Source organism: Mobula hypostoma, chromosome 3, assembly GCF_963921235.1.
Source record: "Mobula hypostoma chromosome 3, sMobHyp1.1, whole genome shotgun sequence".
NCBI lineage: Eukaryota > Metazoa > Chordata > Chondrichthyes > Myliobatiformes > Myliobatidae > Mobula > Mobula hypostoma.
Window position 1 is genome coordinate 160,802,880 of NC_086099.1, and position 17,958 is coordinate 160,820,837.

At 35.8% G+C, this 17,958-nt stretch overlaps 1 protein-coding gene across 3 annotated transcripts in view; it reads left to right on the plus strand.

Moving 5' to 3' along the window:
• ezh2 (enhancer of zeste 2 polycomb repressive complex 2 subunit) overlaps nucleotides 1-17,958 on the plus strand; it is a 144,623-nt gene that overhangs the window by 45,312 nt on the left and 81,353 nt on the right. For all 3 annotated transcript variants that reach the window (XM_063044000.1, XM_063044003.1, XM_063044001.1), the window contains exons 2-5: nucleotides 549-698; nucleotides 8,122-8,247; nucleotides 10,904-11,023; nucleotides 11,527-11,647. In XM_063044000.1, the coding sequence (XP_062900070.1) occupies nucleotides 549-698; nucleotides 8,122-8,247; nucleotides 10,904-11,023; nucleotides 11,527-11,647 (517 nt within the window). The remainder of the gene's footprint in view (nucleotides 1-548; nucleotides 699-8,121; nucleotides 8,248-10,903; nucleotides 11,024-11,526; nucleotides 11,648-17,958) is intronic.

Genomic DNA, 17,958 nt, shown 5'->3' on the forward strand with positions numbered 1-17,958 from the left:
GAATCCTGTATGGGATGCATCCACGCCATCACAGTCATGTCCTTCTGAAAGCTTGATGACCAAAACTGCACATAATTTAACAAGTGTGCCTTAGCTAATGTTTTATAGCATGATGATCTCTTTTATTCTTTTCACGGCTGATGAAGGTGTGCATCCCATATGACTCCATCGTCTTATTCACCAGTACCCCTGCTTCCAGGGATCTGTGAACTTGGACCTCAAGGTCCCTCTTTATCAGCACTCTCTAGGGTGACTTGAAACTGAATGAAGTGTATATGTGTCTTCTATTAAATCAAAGAGTACACTCTGGACAATTTAAAAGCCAATTAGATATAAAAAAAAAGAAATATAAGAGATGCTAGATGATTTCAATTGCAGAATGATGGACTCTATTAGGTGGATTTATCCATTTTTGAAAGAATTTTCATGGGGATTTGCTATGGATTAGAGCATTTTGTATAGTCAGAAGTCCTTGTCATATACAGAACTAATATGTTGGAAGGTGTGTCATAAAGTTTTGTGACATCTTTATTACAATTTTCTTGCAGGACATTTTATTGGAAGATATCTATCAAGTAACCATGGGTTTTGCTGGCAAAAAATCCGCAAAAGGGCCAGTTTGCTGGCGAAGACGGGTTAAGTCTGAATATATGCGTCTCCGACAACTGAAACGTTTTAGACGAGCTGATGAAGTTAAGGTAAAGGACTCCTTTTTCTGACTTGGAACAGTTCAAAACACAGTTTGACACTGAAAGAATGTTGGCACCTGCTAGCTGCAATTGCTAAGTTTTCCAGGACCAGGAGAGGGTGCTCCTACTTAATTTATATGTACAAATCTTGAAATGTTCACATAGAATCATAGAGTACTACAACGCAGAAATGGGCCCTTTGGCCCATGGAATCTGTGATAAACTGTTATTCTGCCTAATCCCATTGACCCGCATCTGGACCATAGTACTTCATCCCCATGTATTTAGCCAAATTTTACTTAAATATTGCAATGGAATATGCATACATCATTTCACTGGCTGCTGTTTTCGCACTTGCATCACCCTCAGAGTGCAGAAGTTCCCCCTCAGGTTCCCCTTGAATATTTCGTCTGTCAACCTTAACATATGGCCTCTAGTGGAAGTCTCACCCAACCTCAGTAGAAAAAGCCTCCTTGCATTTACTCTATCTATAATCAGAATCTGGTTTAATGTTGATTTGTGGCAGTGGTACACTGCAATACATAATAATAACTAAGAATAAGAGCTATACTTTGTATATATAAAAATTAAATAAGTAGTGCAAGAGGAAAGGGAAAATACTGTGGTTGTCTTCTTGGGTTTATTGTCCATTCAGAAGCCTATGGTGGAGGGGAAGAAGCTGTTGATGAAATGTTGTGTGTGTGTCTTCAGGCTGCTGTACCACCACCTTCATGGTAGCAATGAGAAGAAGGCATGCACTGGGTGATGGGGTTCCATAATGATTGGTGCTGCCTTTTAGAGATGTTGCCTTTTGAAGCCGTCCCCGATGATGGGGAGGCTAGTGCCCATGATGGAGCTGGCTAAGTTTACAATTTTCTGCAGCTTTTATCAATCATGTGTAGTGGCACCTCCATACTAGATGGTGATGCAATCAGAATGCTGTCCATGATATACAGTGCCTGTAAAAAGTATTCACTCCCCCCGCCCCCCATTGGAAGTTTTCATGTTTAATTGTTTTACATTATTTAATCGCAGTGGATTTAATTTGGCTTTTTTTGACACTGATTGACTGAAAAAAAGTCTCTTTCGGGTCAAAGTGAAAACAGATCTCTACAAAATGAACTACACTAGTTACAAATATAAAACTTAATATAAATTGATTGCATTAAGTATTCACCCCTTCAAGTCAGTATTTCGTAGATGCACTTTTGGCAGCAATTACAGCCTTTAGTCTGTGTGGATAGGTCTCTATCAGTTTAGCACATCTGGACATTGCAGTTTTTCCTCATTCTTCTTTACAAAACTGCTCAAGCTCTGTCAGATTGCAGGAGTGAATGAACAGCCCTCTTCAAGTCCAATCACAGATTCTCAATTGGATTGAGGTCTGGACTCTGACTTGGCCACTCCAGGACATAAACCTTGTTGCTGTTAAGCTATTCTTGTGTAGCTTTGGCTTTAAGTTTTGAGTCATTGTCTTGATGGAAACAAATCTTCTCCCTAGTGGCAGTTCTCTTGCAGACTGCATCAGGTGTGCTTCATTCATTTTACCCCCTACCTTTATAAGCCTTCCAGGAACTGCTGCAGTGAAGCATCCCTAGCATGATACAGCCATCACCATGCTTCATGGTAAGGATGGTGTGTTTTTAATGATGTACGGTTAGACTCTTGGCGTAAAAGCTCAATTTTGGTTTTGTCAGACCAAAGAACCTTCTTCCAGCTGACTTCAGTCTCCCATGAGAGTTTTTTTCAACAGTGGTTTTCTCTTTGCCACTCTCCCATTAAGCTGCGACTGGTGAAGCATCTGGGCAACAGTTGTTAGATGCGCACTCTCTCCCATCTCAGCAAGAGTGGTAACTCCTTCAGAATTATTATAGCTCTCTTGTTGGCCTTCCTCACTAGACCCCTGCTGGCATGATTACTCAGTTTTTGAGGATGTCCTGCCCTAGGCAGATGTACAGCTGTGCCATATTCTTTCCATTTCTTGATGATTGACTTAACTGTACTCCAAGGGATATTCAGTGACTTGGAAATGTTCTGGTATCCATCTCCTGACTTGTACTTTTCAATAAGTTGCTTGGGGTGTTCTTTTGTCTTCATGGTGTAGTTTTTGCCGGGATACTGGCAGTTGGACCTTCTAGATACAGGTGTTTTTTTGTATTACAATCAATTATTTTGTGTTATATATTTGTAATTAATTTAGCTCACTTTGTTGAGATGTTTTCACTTTGATACAAGAGTCTTTTTCTGTTAATAACTATAAAAAAAACAATTTAAATCCATTGTAAATCAATGTTATAAAGCAATAAAACATAAAAACTTCTGGGAGGGGGAGGAGTGAATGCTTTTTATAAGTACTGCATCTGTTGCGAGTGTCTTGACATACCAGTTATTCTCATACTCCTAATGAAGTACAATCGCTGTCATGTCTTATTTGTGATTGCCTTAATGTATTGGGCCTAGGATAGATTGTCAGATGTTGATACCCTGGAACTTACAACTGCTCACCCTTTTCACTTGTCATCCTTTGATGAGGACTTGCTTGTGTTCACTCTGCTTCCCCTTCTTGAAGTCATAAAAATTCCTTCGTCATACTGACATTAAGTGCAAGGTTGTTGCTGCACCACTCAACCAGGTGATCTTTCTCACACCTGTATCCCTCCTCGTCACCATCTGAAATTTTGTCAACAATAGTTGTGTCATCGGCAAATCTACAGATGACATTTGAGCTGTGCCTAGCACACAATCGTGAGTGTAGAGTATAGAGCAGAGCAGTGGGCTAAGCACGCATTCTTGAAATGCGCCAGTGTTGATTGTAATCTCATAATTTTGTATTTCCTCTATCAAATCTCCCCTCATTCTCCTACACTCCAGGGGGAAAATGTCCCTGCCTTTTCATCCATTCCTTATAACTTGGATCCTCAAGACCCAGCAACATCCTTATAAATTTTCTCTGTGGTCTTTTAATCTTATTGCTATTTTTCTTGTAAGTAGGTGACTAGAACTGCACACGATACTCAAGATTTGATGTTATCTATGTGTTAAACAACTTCAGCAAAACATCCCAACTCCTGTACTCATGAAAGCGAATGTGCCAAAAGCTCTCTCTACCAACCTATCTACCTGTGATCCCACTTTCAAGGAATTATAGATCTGTCCTCCCACAATCTCGGACCTTGAAAGAGACTAGTGTTGAAATTGCAGGGGCCCTGGCAGATATATTTAAAATGTTGGTATCTACGGGTGAGGTGCCGGAAGATTGGAAGATAGCTCATGTTGTTCTGTTGTTTAAAAAAGGCTCTAACAGTAATCTGGGAAATTATAGGCTGGTAAGTTTGACGTCGGTAGTAGGTAAATTATTGGAAGGAGTACTAAGAGATAGGATCTACAAGTATTTGGATAGACAGAGACTTATTAGGGAGAGTCAACATGGCTTTGTGCATGGTAGGTCATGTTTGACAAATCTATTAGAGTTTTTCGAGGAGGTTACCAGGAAAGTGGTTGAAGGGAAGGCAGTGGATGTTGTCTACATGGACTTCAGTATGGCCTTTGACAAGGTTTCGCATGGAAGGTTAGGAAGATTCAGTCGCTAGGTATACATGGAGAGGTGGTAAATTGGATTAGACATTGGCTCAATGGAAGAAGCCAGAGAGTGGTAGTGGAGGATTGCTGCTCTGAGTGGAGGCCTGTGACTAGTGGTGTGCCACAGGGATTAGTGCTGGGTCCATTGTTATTTGTCATCTATATCAATGATCTGGATGATAATGTGGTAAGTTGGATCAGCAAATTTGCTGATGATATAAAGATTGGAGGTGTAGTGGACAGTGAGGAAGGTTTTCAAAGCTTGCAGAGGGACTTGGACCAGCTGGAAAAATGGGCTGAAAAGTGGCAGATGGAGTTTAATACAGACAAGTGTGAGGTATTGCACTTTGGAAGGACAAACCAAGGTAGAACATACAAGGTAAATGGTAAAGCACTGAGGAGTGCAGTAGAACAGAGGGATCTGGGAATACAGATACAAAATTCCCTAAAAGTAACCTCACAGGTAGATTGAGTCATAAAGAGAGCTTTTGGTACATTAGCCTTTATAAATCGAAGTATTGAGTATAAGAGTTGGAATGTTACGGAGAGGTTGTATAAGGCACTGGTGAGGCTGAATTTGGAGTATTGTGTGCCGTTTTGGTCACCAAGTTACAGGAAGGATATTAATAAGGTTGAAAGAGTGCAGAGAAGGTTTACAAGGATGTTGCTGGGACTTGAGAAACTCAGTTACAGAGAAAGGTTGAATAGGTTAGGACTTTATTCCCTGGAGCGTAGAAGAATGAGGGGAGATTTGATAGAGGTATATAAAATTATGATGGATGTAGATAGAGTGAATGCAAGCTGGCTTTTTCCACTGAGGCTAGGGGAGAAAAAAACCAGAGGACATGGGTTAAGGGTGAAGGAGGAAAAGTTTAAAGGGAACATTGGGGGGAGGGGGCTTCTTCACACAGTGGGGGGGGTGCTTCTTCACACAGGGAGTGTGGAATGAGCTGCCAGATGAAGTGGTAAATGCGGGCTCACTTTTAATATTTAAGAAAAACTTGGACAGGTACATGGATGAGAGATGTATGGAAGGATGTGGTCCAGGTGCAGGTCAGTGGGACTAGGCAGAAAAAAACTGGTCCGGCACAGCCAAGAAGGGCCAAAAGGCCTGTTTCTGTGCTGTAATGTTCTATGGTCCTATGTTCCGTCATATCTGACCATGACCCACTTTAAGAAAAAAAATATGCATTTGTATAGTTCAGTTTATTATCTTAATGAATGGACTTGTATAACTGAAGTATGAAAAATAGCAATTGGAAACTAGTTATTGATAAATTCACATGCTTCGAGATTAAAGTGTCTAACCTTAGCAAACCTTTTACTGTGGCTCAACTAAAATTGCTGAACTCAAATTCTTAATGTTTAAGCTGCAGTTTTTTTCTTTAACTTGGCTGAATATCAGAAACCACATAGGAAAGGATTATGGCATTTTTGACTCATTAAAGGAACGCTTTCTTGGACCCAAGGTCCAGTGCTTTGTCTTTAATCCTGTTAAAGTCATAACTGTATTATTTATCTCAATTCAAGTTTAAAATTTATGGTATCATTTTCCCCACCTTTTTCAGGTAATGTTCCAGATCCAGCAAACTGAGTGAAACTAATGCATAATTTCCTATTTAATCTCCAAAACAGTACTTAAAATACATTTGAACTTGCAATATTGAGCAAATCTACTTCATAAAGTGTACTTTATAATTCCATGTTTTCATAGGTATTTACAATAAATATCAAAGATTTGGATGGGTGCACCTAATTTAAAATAGCTAAGTTTGCTGGTGACGTGGATTGTATGTTGGTTTGTTGAGAACGCAAAGAAGCTGTAGAAAGATTTTCAGATGAGTTGAGTAAACGTGCAGGAACATAGTAGATGCAGTAAGACATGGATGAATGGATTCTGTTAGCAAAGCAAGGCGGGATGGTATTTAAATGACACTAATGTTGATGCCAATGCTATCTTTGTCTACCTTTCACCAAAAAAAAAGTAGGTAGCTGAAACAAGTAAGTTAGTAGGCAAATGGTATTTTGCCTTTCATCTCGAGATTTTGAGTACAAGAGCAAGGATTTATTGCTACAGTTGTTCAAGAGCATGAGACCACAGCTGGAATATTACATGCAATTTTGATCTTCCTTCAGAAAGGAGTGCAAGAAAAGTCTTCCAGCCTGAGATTTGGAATATGAGTGTATTATATAAGAGGAGGTTAGATTAACTTGGCCTTTCAGACTGAGAGCAGGACTAACCAAAAAATATTAAAGGGTATGATAGGAAGGTTATTTTTTCCTAGCTGGAACCAGTGACACAATCACAGGATACTGGGTATGATGCTTCGAACTGAGGAGAAATTTCTTCCTTGGAAGCCGGTGAACCTCAGGAACTGTCTTAACATGGAAAATTCTGGAGGCTCTATATATATTTAAGGATATGAGTTTCTAGGTGCAGCAGGCATCAGGATGCATGATGAAAGAAAACTAATATAGTATTGAGGTAAAGCATCAGCCATGATCAAACTGAATGGCTTTGGTTTAAAGAGCCAAATGTCTCCCTTCTGATTTTCCAAGTGATCTGTGAGGGCCCCCTCTGTCAGCTAGGGTCAATCATGGATATTGCATCCTAGCTGTTTATGTGGCTATGCAAGCCGGTACCAAAACTAGGACACTACAATACGGGGAGGAAGCTGTTGCCCATGCAGCAGGTTCCCCCTCTCCAAGCAGCTGATGAATGCAAAGGAATGGCAAACAATTACAGTTTATCAGGAGTTGCCAGTCAACATTGAACTGCCTTAGGGATTCCTGCTCTGGATTTTTCCCCGTTGTTGACTCCTGAGGCCCTCCCCAAGAATGGCTATAGCCACAAGGTTGTGGAGGTTTAAAATGAGATTTTTCCTTCTCCTACATAAGCTGCCCACTATGGCTGTTGAGCCTCATTATTTTCCAAGTTTTTTTTTTAAAAGAAACTTGGTGCTTTGGGAAAGGAAATCTATCACTCTTACTTCATCTGGCCTGTATGTGATTTTAGATTTGCCTACGTGGTTCCTCCCCAATGATTTTCTCAGTTTAGAGTTAACTGAGGATGGGCAATATATTCAGCCTGTGATATCCTCAGCCCTGTAAGTAAATGTGTAACAAGGAACTGAATACCATGTGTCAATATTGCTCACAGTCTAGGGCTGAATTTAAAATGGAGTTGACTTCACTTAACACTATCAAGTGGAGGAGAAATATAAGGTGACCCAGAATCGTGTTTGGGGAGTGTTCATGTGTGGGTGATGAAGGTGCTGGAAGGAAAGCTATTGAAATAAAATTCTGCTGCTTCATGTACATAGACGATCAAGGCAATTCCACTCATCTGGACTATGAAGAAGTAGTAAAGAAAGTTGTGATATGGATGTTGCCAGATTTGGAGATGTATTGAAAATATTGGATTACAGTCTATTTTATACCAAATTTAGTACTTGGGGTTAAGAAATGATTTGGAAAACACAATTCTGAAATTTAGTAATGTGAACTAGATTTCAGTTGTGATTAAAAAAAATTACCAAACTGAAGCATTAGCCCTTTTTCTAAGCAGTTGCTGGCTGATTTGTGGAATGTTTTCGGCTATTTTCTGGCTTTAGATTAGATTCCATGGAGCTGGATTTGTTCTGAATTACATTTTTCTTGCAAGCATGTTATCTTCGCGTTCAATACTTTTTTTAAATGATGCTTTCTTTTTGTGTGTTATCTATTTTTCCATTAACTAAGTTGCAATGAGACGGATGCATGTAATGTTAAGGATTATGCATTTTTCAAGTTTCATTAGTGGTCTGGATCCATATATATGGAATTAAAATGAACTCCTTGGTTTTCTTCGTAGAGCATGTTCAGCGCAAATCGGCAGAAAATCAAAGAAAAGACAGAAATATTGAATCAGGATTGGAAGCAGCACAGGATCCAACCTGTTCACATTATGACAGTGAGCACAATGCGTGGTACAAGAGAGGTATAATATATTTATAAGAAAGGGTAAAGGATATTTGGTAATCATTTTAGCTTGTTAGTGATTGTTTGACTCTTTAAATGCTATTTTTCTGTAGAAAGCTATTGTATATTTAGTTGCATATATTTCTTCACAGCCAATGAATTGATCTCTTTTTATGTCATACTTGATTCTAATTATGAAACAAATAGTGCTGTTAAATTGCTAAATAGGGACAGTTGGCTAATTTCAAGTAATTCTGACTCCTTTATTCTAAGTATTGCTATGTGTGTACTTTAAAATATTTTAGAATTTTTCAGATAAACTGATATTAAAGTACTAGCGTCAAAGTATTAGCAAAGTTAAATGTGTAAATAGATATGTTATTCTTTGCTGTAACATTAGAGGGAGTATTTATTTATTGCTTTGTGCCCATTAAAGTATTCCTGAAGTGTTATTCTTGTAATACAGTACACTTTTCATACCAAATTTATCCAAAGTGTTTGGAGAATGGCTTTGTGCTGTTTGAACCATGTCTTTATCACACTTCCAAAGCATTTCAACTCTATAAAGTTAAACATGTTAACATATCATTAAAATTAACACAATAACAAATTGGGTGTACAGCTATAATGCCTGAACGTTATCTCTTCCAGTACAATAATGCCATTTGATCATCTGCGAATGCTTTGCCACAGTAGTCTTTCTTTCTCCTTTCCTTGTGTTTCTTATTTGGCTGCTACATTCTGTTTGCCTTTTTTCACACACATTTTGGAACAAGAACTGTAAAACCGTATAAGCTATTGTGGGTTTCTGCAATAAATACAAATATGCTATAAATTAATATGCCTTTCTCTTAGTAGCTTTTACTATATGGCAGAGGCTGCTGTTTATTTGGGTAAAGATTAAATCATTTCTTCATAATTTGCAAGATGACGTAGGCCACCAGAGGCAGTACTGTTTGTCTTGCAAGCCAATTCCAGCTTATCAGTTACTTTTAATTGTTATGTAGTTTGTAGGGCACAGTGGATTGTGTAAACAACTGAAGTTGCAGGATACCAGAGATGCACAAAATCGGATATAATGTAACAGATAGACTAATGGAAAACACTACTGTACAAATCAGTGAAAAATAAAGGTTAAAGTGACATGTTTATGGATTGAAAGTGGTAATTTTAGTTGAGATGTTAAGAATTAACATATTGTTGGAAGGAAGTTGAAATATTCTAGAGTTACTGAAAGGAAATGGAATTAGTATAGGAAAATGATGCTGAGGTAAGAGCAACTTTGATCTTCAGAATAGGGGAGCAGATATGAGTTGTCAAATAACTTTTTCCTGATATTTTTATTTAGAATTATAACATTGTTGCCTCTGTTGTGCACTATAATTAGTCCTGTGTTACTCTTTCCCTCAAGAGCTATGATTTCCCTCCCTTTTTATTTAAGCTCTGGCTGTTAAAAGCAGAGTCACTCCTTATAAGAACTGAACTCAAGATCGAAGCTATATTTTTCTCTCACATTGCTGTCTCTCTTGTTCATCACTTTAAATCTGGGTCCTTGGTCTTAATGGATTGTAGTTGTTGTGGTTTAAACATCATAGATCAAACTGGTTAAATACCATATCTTTGTAATTTGTCTTAAACAGATGAATTCAAACTTTAAAAAAAAAATCATGTTCAACCCAAATACAAAGTCACAGGTGAAAGCAGGGCCAGCCAAATCATGATTTTTCAATGTAAACAATAGTGTGAAAAATGTTTATTAAAAAGAGTTAGAAAACATTTATGACCGGATCTATTTGTTTGAATGTTTAGAAGTTTGGTATGAAAATTGGTGGTGTTAATAGTGAGGAAGGTAGTCTTGGACTGCATGTTAATATTGATCATTTGGTTAAATGGGCAGAGCAATGGCAGGTGGAACTTAATCCTGTAAAATATGAACTGATCTACTTTGGGAGGACCATTAAAGGGAAACATTTTATATTTCTCAATTTATTTGAAAGAGTCTTATTTAAATTTAACTTTTTCTATCAATAATCTTGAAATAAACCTTTCTAATTATAAACTAGAATTATTTTTTATCGTAAGCCTCAGTAGAATATTTTCAAACTCCTTTTAGAAGTGCTTTCTTTAAATCCCTTAGTTGTGCAACATGGTGAAAACACAAGCATATCATGCAGCTGGTTGCTATTATAGCAAATGCAACAAATAAAGAGCAATGGCACCAGGCCTTATGGCAAAAATGTATCAAACTCTAAAAATTGCACATCAAAAATTCAAACTTTGCTGCACGAGAACAATTGTAAGTTTCACACTGCATATGCATACACATATTATATAGGGGCATGAAGTACTGAAATAGAACTTCAACCCACCATGATTATAATGACCGTTAAGCACCTACCTACTCTAACGCCATTTAATCCAGTGCTGTCAGTAACAATCAGTGTTTGGCAATTCAAGTGCTTGTCTGGATACTTTTTTAAACTGCCAGGTGCTGTCTACATCAGTCCCTTGTTGCAGATTTTACCCTGGGGATGGGTGCGCGGGGTGGAAATACTCCTGCTCAGATCCCTAATGACATTATCCTCTCTTTAGAAAATTTGCTTTCTTGGCTTTAGAATGCACTGTTGGCTCAATTCAAACAATAATTTAGTAACTCATATTTTCTTTATTTCCAGTGTGCTGTGGAGAGTGGATTCCCTGAGTTTCCAAAGCAGATTATTCCCCTTAAGACTTTAAATGCAGTGGCCTCTATCCCAGTTATGTATTCCTGGTCTCCTCTTCAGCAAAATTTCATGGTATGTGATCCAGACATGTGAGTAATCTTTTTACAATTTCCTTTTGGAATGCATTCACAAATTTTATTCTTATTTGGGTGGGGGGGAAGGGTGGGATGAGAATATTTAATCCTGTTTTTATCCCGAAACGTTAAGTTTAAGTGCTAGTTTTTACAGTAATTAATAGTGATTGAAAATTTTCATGTAAGCTAAATTTTGTAACAAACATGATAGAATTAAAGAAGCAGAAAAAAAAACTTGGCTAGTGTCTGTTGCCAATGAAAGATGTTTACTTTCTAGGCAGTATGTTGGACTAGTAGTAATTTTTGGTTTAGTGAACTACATACAAGTCACACTTTCCTAAGTCTTTTAAACTTAATGGGTATTCAATGACAATGGGGGGATAGTACACAAAAAATGTAATAGTTGTCTGAACCTTGCACTAATTAGAAGTGCAAGGTTGATGGCGATGTTTGGTATACTCTTTTACACTTGTACCAAAGGAACTTTCTCTTAAATTTAAGGTGGAAGATGAAACTGTTCTACATAACATTCCTTACATGGGTGATGAAATCTTGGATCAAGATGGGACTTTCATTGAAGAGCTCATAAAAAACTACGATGGAAAGGTACATGGTGACAGAGGTAAGATTTTCTATCTGCTACTTCAGAATAAGGTCCATTTTGCGATCTTATTTCTGCCATGCTACTTTTTGGATTTTCAAAGCAAGGAATGCAGGAACATTTGGAGTATCCATAGGGCTTAAAATCTGCAACTGACATCATGCCTCTCGCAGTGTGATTTGTAAAGCAATAATTACAGGTAAAACATCCAACAACATTCATTGCAGTAATTTCTCTAGATATCCAGGGATTTATTTGTGATGTGCAGCATTTTTCTAGCTCCAATAACAAAAATAGTGAAGTCATGAAATTCTTCATCTTCCAGGTTGAAAGCATCCATCTTTTACCTTTCCTAGTTTCCCTTTCTCAGACCACTAGGCTAATTTAAAATTGTTTGCCGGAACCCTTGTCCAAAATTTGTATCCTCCTTATCTCTCCGTATACTGCCTGCAACTTTGGTTTGTTCTTATTCCCATTAATCTACTGTATCCCCAAGTTCTCTTTCGGGCCACTTTTTAAGGATGTTAGTGTTTTGTTCTTAGAGACTCTTTCAAACATTCTATTATCGCTCTTGTCATTTAAAAGCAGCACAAATTATCTGTCCTTTGAAATTGTTGCTTTCTCTCAAAATCATATGTCATCAATTTTGCTTTCCGGCAGCAGTACAATGCAAAATTACTAGACAATAAGAAGTAAATAAATAGTACAAAATAGCAGTACAAGATATTGTTCATGCATTCATTGTCCATTCAGAAATCTGATGGCGGAGGGGAAGAAGCTGTTCCTGAAATGTTGGGTGTGTGTCTTCAGGTTCCTGTATGTCCTCAATGGTAGCAATGAGAAGAGGGCATGCCCTGGGTGATGGGGGTCCTTAAGGATGGATGCCACCTTTTTGAGGATGTCGTCAATGCTGTCGTCATGGGATACTGCCCATGATGGAGCTGGTAGAGTTTATTCCACTCCTGTGCAGTGGCCCCTCCATACCAAATGGTTTCATTTCATTTTTAAAATATTTTATTGATCTATAATCTTCTACAGCTATAAAATACAAAAGTTCAGCAAATTAGTATATATATATATAATTAATAAAGCTGAAGAAAAAAACTTGTATATGCTAATGAAAAAAAATTATATAAGAAAAAGAGGGAAACAAGAGAACCCCAACTAACTGAAAAAAAAACCCATTAACTACAAAACAAAAAAAAAAGAAAAAAAAACATTAGGAACCAACTCCCGGAGCAATACGTCTTACAATTTTTTTATATATACACACACACACACACACACACACACACAGATATATATATGTGTGTGTGTATATATGAAATAGATGAAGAAAGAATAATATTTGGCAAAAGAGCCCTACCTTCTCTCAAAATCGAATCGGGGATCAGAAGTTCTACTTCTAATTTTTTCCAAACTAAGACATAACATTACTTGGGAAAACCATTGAATTACTGTAGGAGCAGAGGTATCTTTCCACTTCAATAAAATAGCTCTTCTTGCCAACAATGTAACGAATGCAATTACATGTTGGTTTGAAAATGAAATGCCCTGTATATGATGTGGAACTATTCCAAATAGAACAGTCAATGTATTAGGTTGTAAATTTATTTTCAAAGCTTTAGAAATTGTAGAAAATAAAGATTTCAATGAGGAACATGACCAGAACATATGTGACAAAATAGCTACTTTATTTTTTGCACCTATCACAATAATTATCTACATTGGGAAATATTTTGGATAGCCTCTCCCTTTGTTAAATAATAGCGGTGAACAATTTTAAATTGAATTAAACAATGATTGGCACATATCGAAGAAGAATTAACCATTTTCAGAACTCGCAACCAATCTTCATTAACAAAAGTCATATTAAGTTCTCTCTCCCAATCTTGTTTAATCTTTAGTGAGAGGTTATCTTTTTGTAGTAAAAGTAAATTATAAATTCTACCAATGGAACCGCTCACTAAAGGATTCATATTCAAAATAGTATCCAACAAATCAGATTCTTGCATATATGGAAACGTAGAAACATATTTTTGTAAAAAATGTCTAACCTGAAATTATTGCAAGAAATGTGTATGAGAGAGAGAATATTTGCTAATTAACTCTTCAAACGTCATCAATCGACCATCACTGAATAAATCTGCAAAAGAACAGATCCCCTTTCTCCATAAAAGAAAAATGGGATCAGTAATTGAAGGTTTAAATAGCAAATTTCGAAATACAGGGCTAGACAATTTAAATTGTTTAAAATTAAAAGAGTTGCGAAACTGAAACCAAATCCGTAAGGACTATTTAATAACGGTAGAGATTTAAATTGGAAATTCTAGCAAGCTGTAAAGGTAATGAAGCTCCTAATAATGAAGTTAAATAAAATTGATTAATAGCTTTAAATTCCAAATCAATCCAAGCTGGTTTTTGGCTCTTATTGAGCCAATATAATCAAAAACATAGTTGTCGAATATTAACAGCCCAATAATACAACCTTAAATTGGGTAGCACGAGTCCACCGTCTTTTTTGGATTTTTGTAAATGAAACTTGTTAACTCTTGGTTTTTTATTATTCCAAATAAAGGACGAAATAGTAGATTCAATTTTTTAGTTAGAAAAATGGGTATATTTTGAAAAATATATAAAAATCTAGGTAAAATCATCATTTTCAGGGCATGAATACGACCTATTAAAGAAAGTGTAAGAGGATTCCATCTAGAAAATAATTATTTCATAGAGTCCAATAAAGAAACTACATTAGCTTTATAAAGATCCTTATTTTTTTGTAATGATAATACGCAAATATTTAAAAGAATTCACAATTCTAAATGGAATATCATTATATATAAAAACAGGAACATTTAAAGGGAACAGTTCACTTATATTTAAATTAAGATTATATCCTGAAAATTTTCCAAAATCATTTAATAATTCCAAAAGATTAGGAATAGATTCTTCAGGATTCGAGATATAAACCAGAAGATCATTTGCATAAAGAGAGATCTTATGTATGGTCCCATTTATAGAAATACCATGAATGTTTTTAGCTTCACGAATTGTTATAGCCAAAGGCTTCAGTACGAGATTAAATAATAAAGGACTTAATGGAAACCATTGTCGAGTACCTCATGAAAGTGAATAAAAGGGACACCTAAGATTATTAGTAATAACGGTAGTGATAGGGTTCTTATAGATTATTTGAATCCACTTATTAAAATTATTACCAAAGCCAAATCGCTCTAATACATTAAACAAATAAGTCCATTCAACGCTGTCAAGTGCCTTTTCTGCATCCAGAGAAATAACACATTGGGGTGTTTTGGATAATGGTGAATATGTAATGTTCATCAATCTCCGAACATTAGAAAAAGAATAGCGGCCTCTAATAAAGCCTGTTTGATCCATAGAGATAATTTTAGATAAAGTCTTTACCAAACGGTTAGCTATTATCTTACTTTAGCATCCACATTTAATAGTGAAATAGGTCTATAAGATGAGCATTCAGTAGGATCTTTATCTTTCTTAAGGATTAAAGAAACAGAAGTTTCCTAAAAAGAAGGTAAATTACCTTTCTCAGAAGATTTGTGAAATATTTCCAAAGGTATGGAGAAAGTAAATTTTGAAATTTTTTGTAAAACCGTACCGAATAGCCATCGAGTCCAGGAGTTTTACCTGATTGCATTGACCATATAGTTTTCTGAATTTCATGTTCAACAATTGGAGCATCAAGGGTCTGTTGATCTTCAGCAGTAATTTGAGGAAATTTAATCTTATATGAAAAAGCCTTCATTTTGGAGGGATCTGCAGGAAACTGAGATTTATAAAGATCGGAATAAAAAGCCTGAAAAATATTATTAATGTCTTCATAATTACTTAATATATCTCCATTGTCTTTACAAATCTTTAAAATTTGTCTTTTATCTTTAGCAGCCCTCAATTGGGAAGCTAAAAGCCTATTATTTTTATCCCCAAAAATATAAAACTGACTTTTTCATTTAAGCAAATATCCTTCAGTAGGATAAGTTAATAAATTATATTGTGATGGTAATTCCACTCTTTTTTTAAACAAATCAAGATTTGGAAAGATTGTGTTGATATTATCTAATTCTTTAATTTGTTTAGCAATTTTATCTAATTCCATTCTTGTCTGTTTCTTCAACTTAGCTAAATAAGAAATAATCTGACCATGTAAATAAGCTTTTAACGTATCCCAAATTACTAACTTTGAGATGTTTCCTTTATTATTAAAGAGAAAAACTCTTTTATCTGAGTTTCAATAAACTCATCAAAATCTGAACTTTGTAACAAATGTTCTGGAAAATGCCAAGGTAGTCTTGTAGAAACAACATCTTTCAAATCAAGTATTAAATTTAAAGGAGCATGATCAGAAATAACAATTGCATCATATTCATATTTCTGAACATTAAATATAAGTTAAGGGTTGGCTATAAAATAGTCGATTCTTGAATATTTATTATGAACATGTGAAAAAAAGGAATATTCTCTATCAGTAGGATGCATATGTCTCCAGACTTCAATTAAAAAGGAATTAATAAGTGATGCAGAGCGATTAGGGAGTTGATGTCTAGATGATGATTTATCTAATAAGGGATTTAAGCAAGTATTAAAATATCCACCCATTAATAACATTGATTCATTTAAATCAGGTAATAGAGCGAAAATATCTTTTAAAAAATGAAGAATCATCAGCATTTGGTCCATATATATTAACCAAAACCTTTTTCTTATTTTAAATTGTTCCTTTAACAATCAAAAATCTATCATTATTATCAGATATAATATCCTCCTGATTAAAGGGAATATTAGAATCAATAAAAATGGAAACAACCCTAATTTTACTTTAAGAGTTTGCGTGAATCTGAGGGCCCTTCCAAAATTAAAAAAAAAATTGATTTTTATCAGATAACCTGACATGTGTCTCTTGTGCAAAAATTATATCAGGTTGGAATCGATTAATAATTTTAAATGTTTTCTTATGCTTAATAGGATGATTCCAACCACGGGCATTCCAACTGAAAACATTTAACTGTTTAAATAACATCATGAAACTTTATATCTAAAGAAAACAAATGCGTGTCAGGATAAGGTTGTCGTGAATGGCGGTGATAAGCAACAATGATAACAATTTGCGTATGCTCCAGAATCCATAATGGGAATAAAAAATAGAAATTTTAAAAAAAGAAAAGAACCCATCCAACCTACAAAGCCCAGGAATAAGTCAATATCAATCGACGCAAGCCCCAAGGAATGCATAAGAAGCAATTCTGAAATCCACCTGCCTAAATAAAAGGTACAGATGAAAAAAGGTAATCTGTCTCCCTCTCCCAAGTATACAACTCATTACAGTCGACATACAACTCATTACAATTAAATTAGAAAAAACAGCTAACAGAAATTACCTTCAATTTAGAAAGTAACCTTCATAACATTAGATATGAAAAAACACTTCCAAAACAAATTCTTGAAATGGTTGCACAGAAGAGAAAACATCACCATTTTTAACTCATTACATCTATCTATAAAACGTAAAAAAAAACCGAATAGTGAGTTAGAAGTTCTTAACAAAAACAAAGCACAAAAAAAACGATTAATTCTTAGATGTAGCAAACAAAAAGAAATTCTAAATGGTTTAACATTTCTACAGTCTTCCAACAGATCCCATGAGATATCTTCTAAAATTAAAACCATCCAAACCAGTCTTTCAAAGGTAAAGGTACTTTTTAATACCAAGACTTTCTGTACTTCTCAATTCTTCCAATCTCATCATTCCTTGTATCGTGAAACGATCGAATAACTGTAAGTCTTTTAAACTTCAGGCTTCAGACTCATCTGGGGGAGAATTAATAAAATGCACTGCATCGGCTGGATCCTCAAAGATACGAACCCCAGAGTCTTTAGTGAAAGGCCTTAATTTAGCTGGATACAGAAGAAAGGGATGCATCTGCTTTTGAAAGGCCATTCGCAGTGCGGCCGCGAATCCAGAACGTTTCTGAACAATTTCACGCGGAAAATCTTGAAAGAAATGAATCTCAGAGCCTTGAAATTCAAATAGTCTTTGTTTTCTTGCCAGTTTAATAATACGGTCTTTGTCTTGAATACGAAGGAAACGCACAATAACACGTCTGTTTTTACCTTGTCCCGAAATTGAAATTCCAATCCTATGAGCTATTTCAATGTCGGACAATTGTGAAAATGCCTCAGGAAATAGAGATTGAAACATTTTGGCGAAATAGTCCAGTATGTCGGCAGATTCTGATTTCTCTTTCAATCCAACAATTTGAATATTGTTCTGATGAGATCGAGCTTCCAAATCAGCA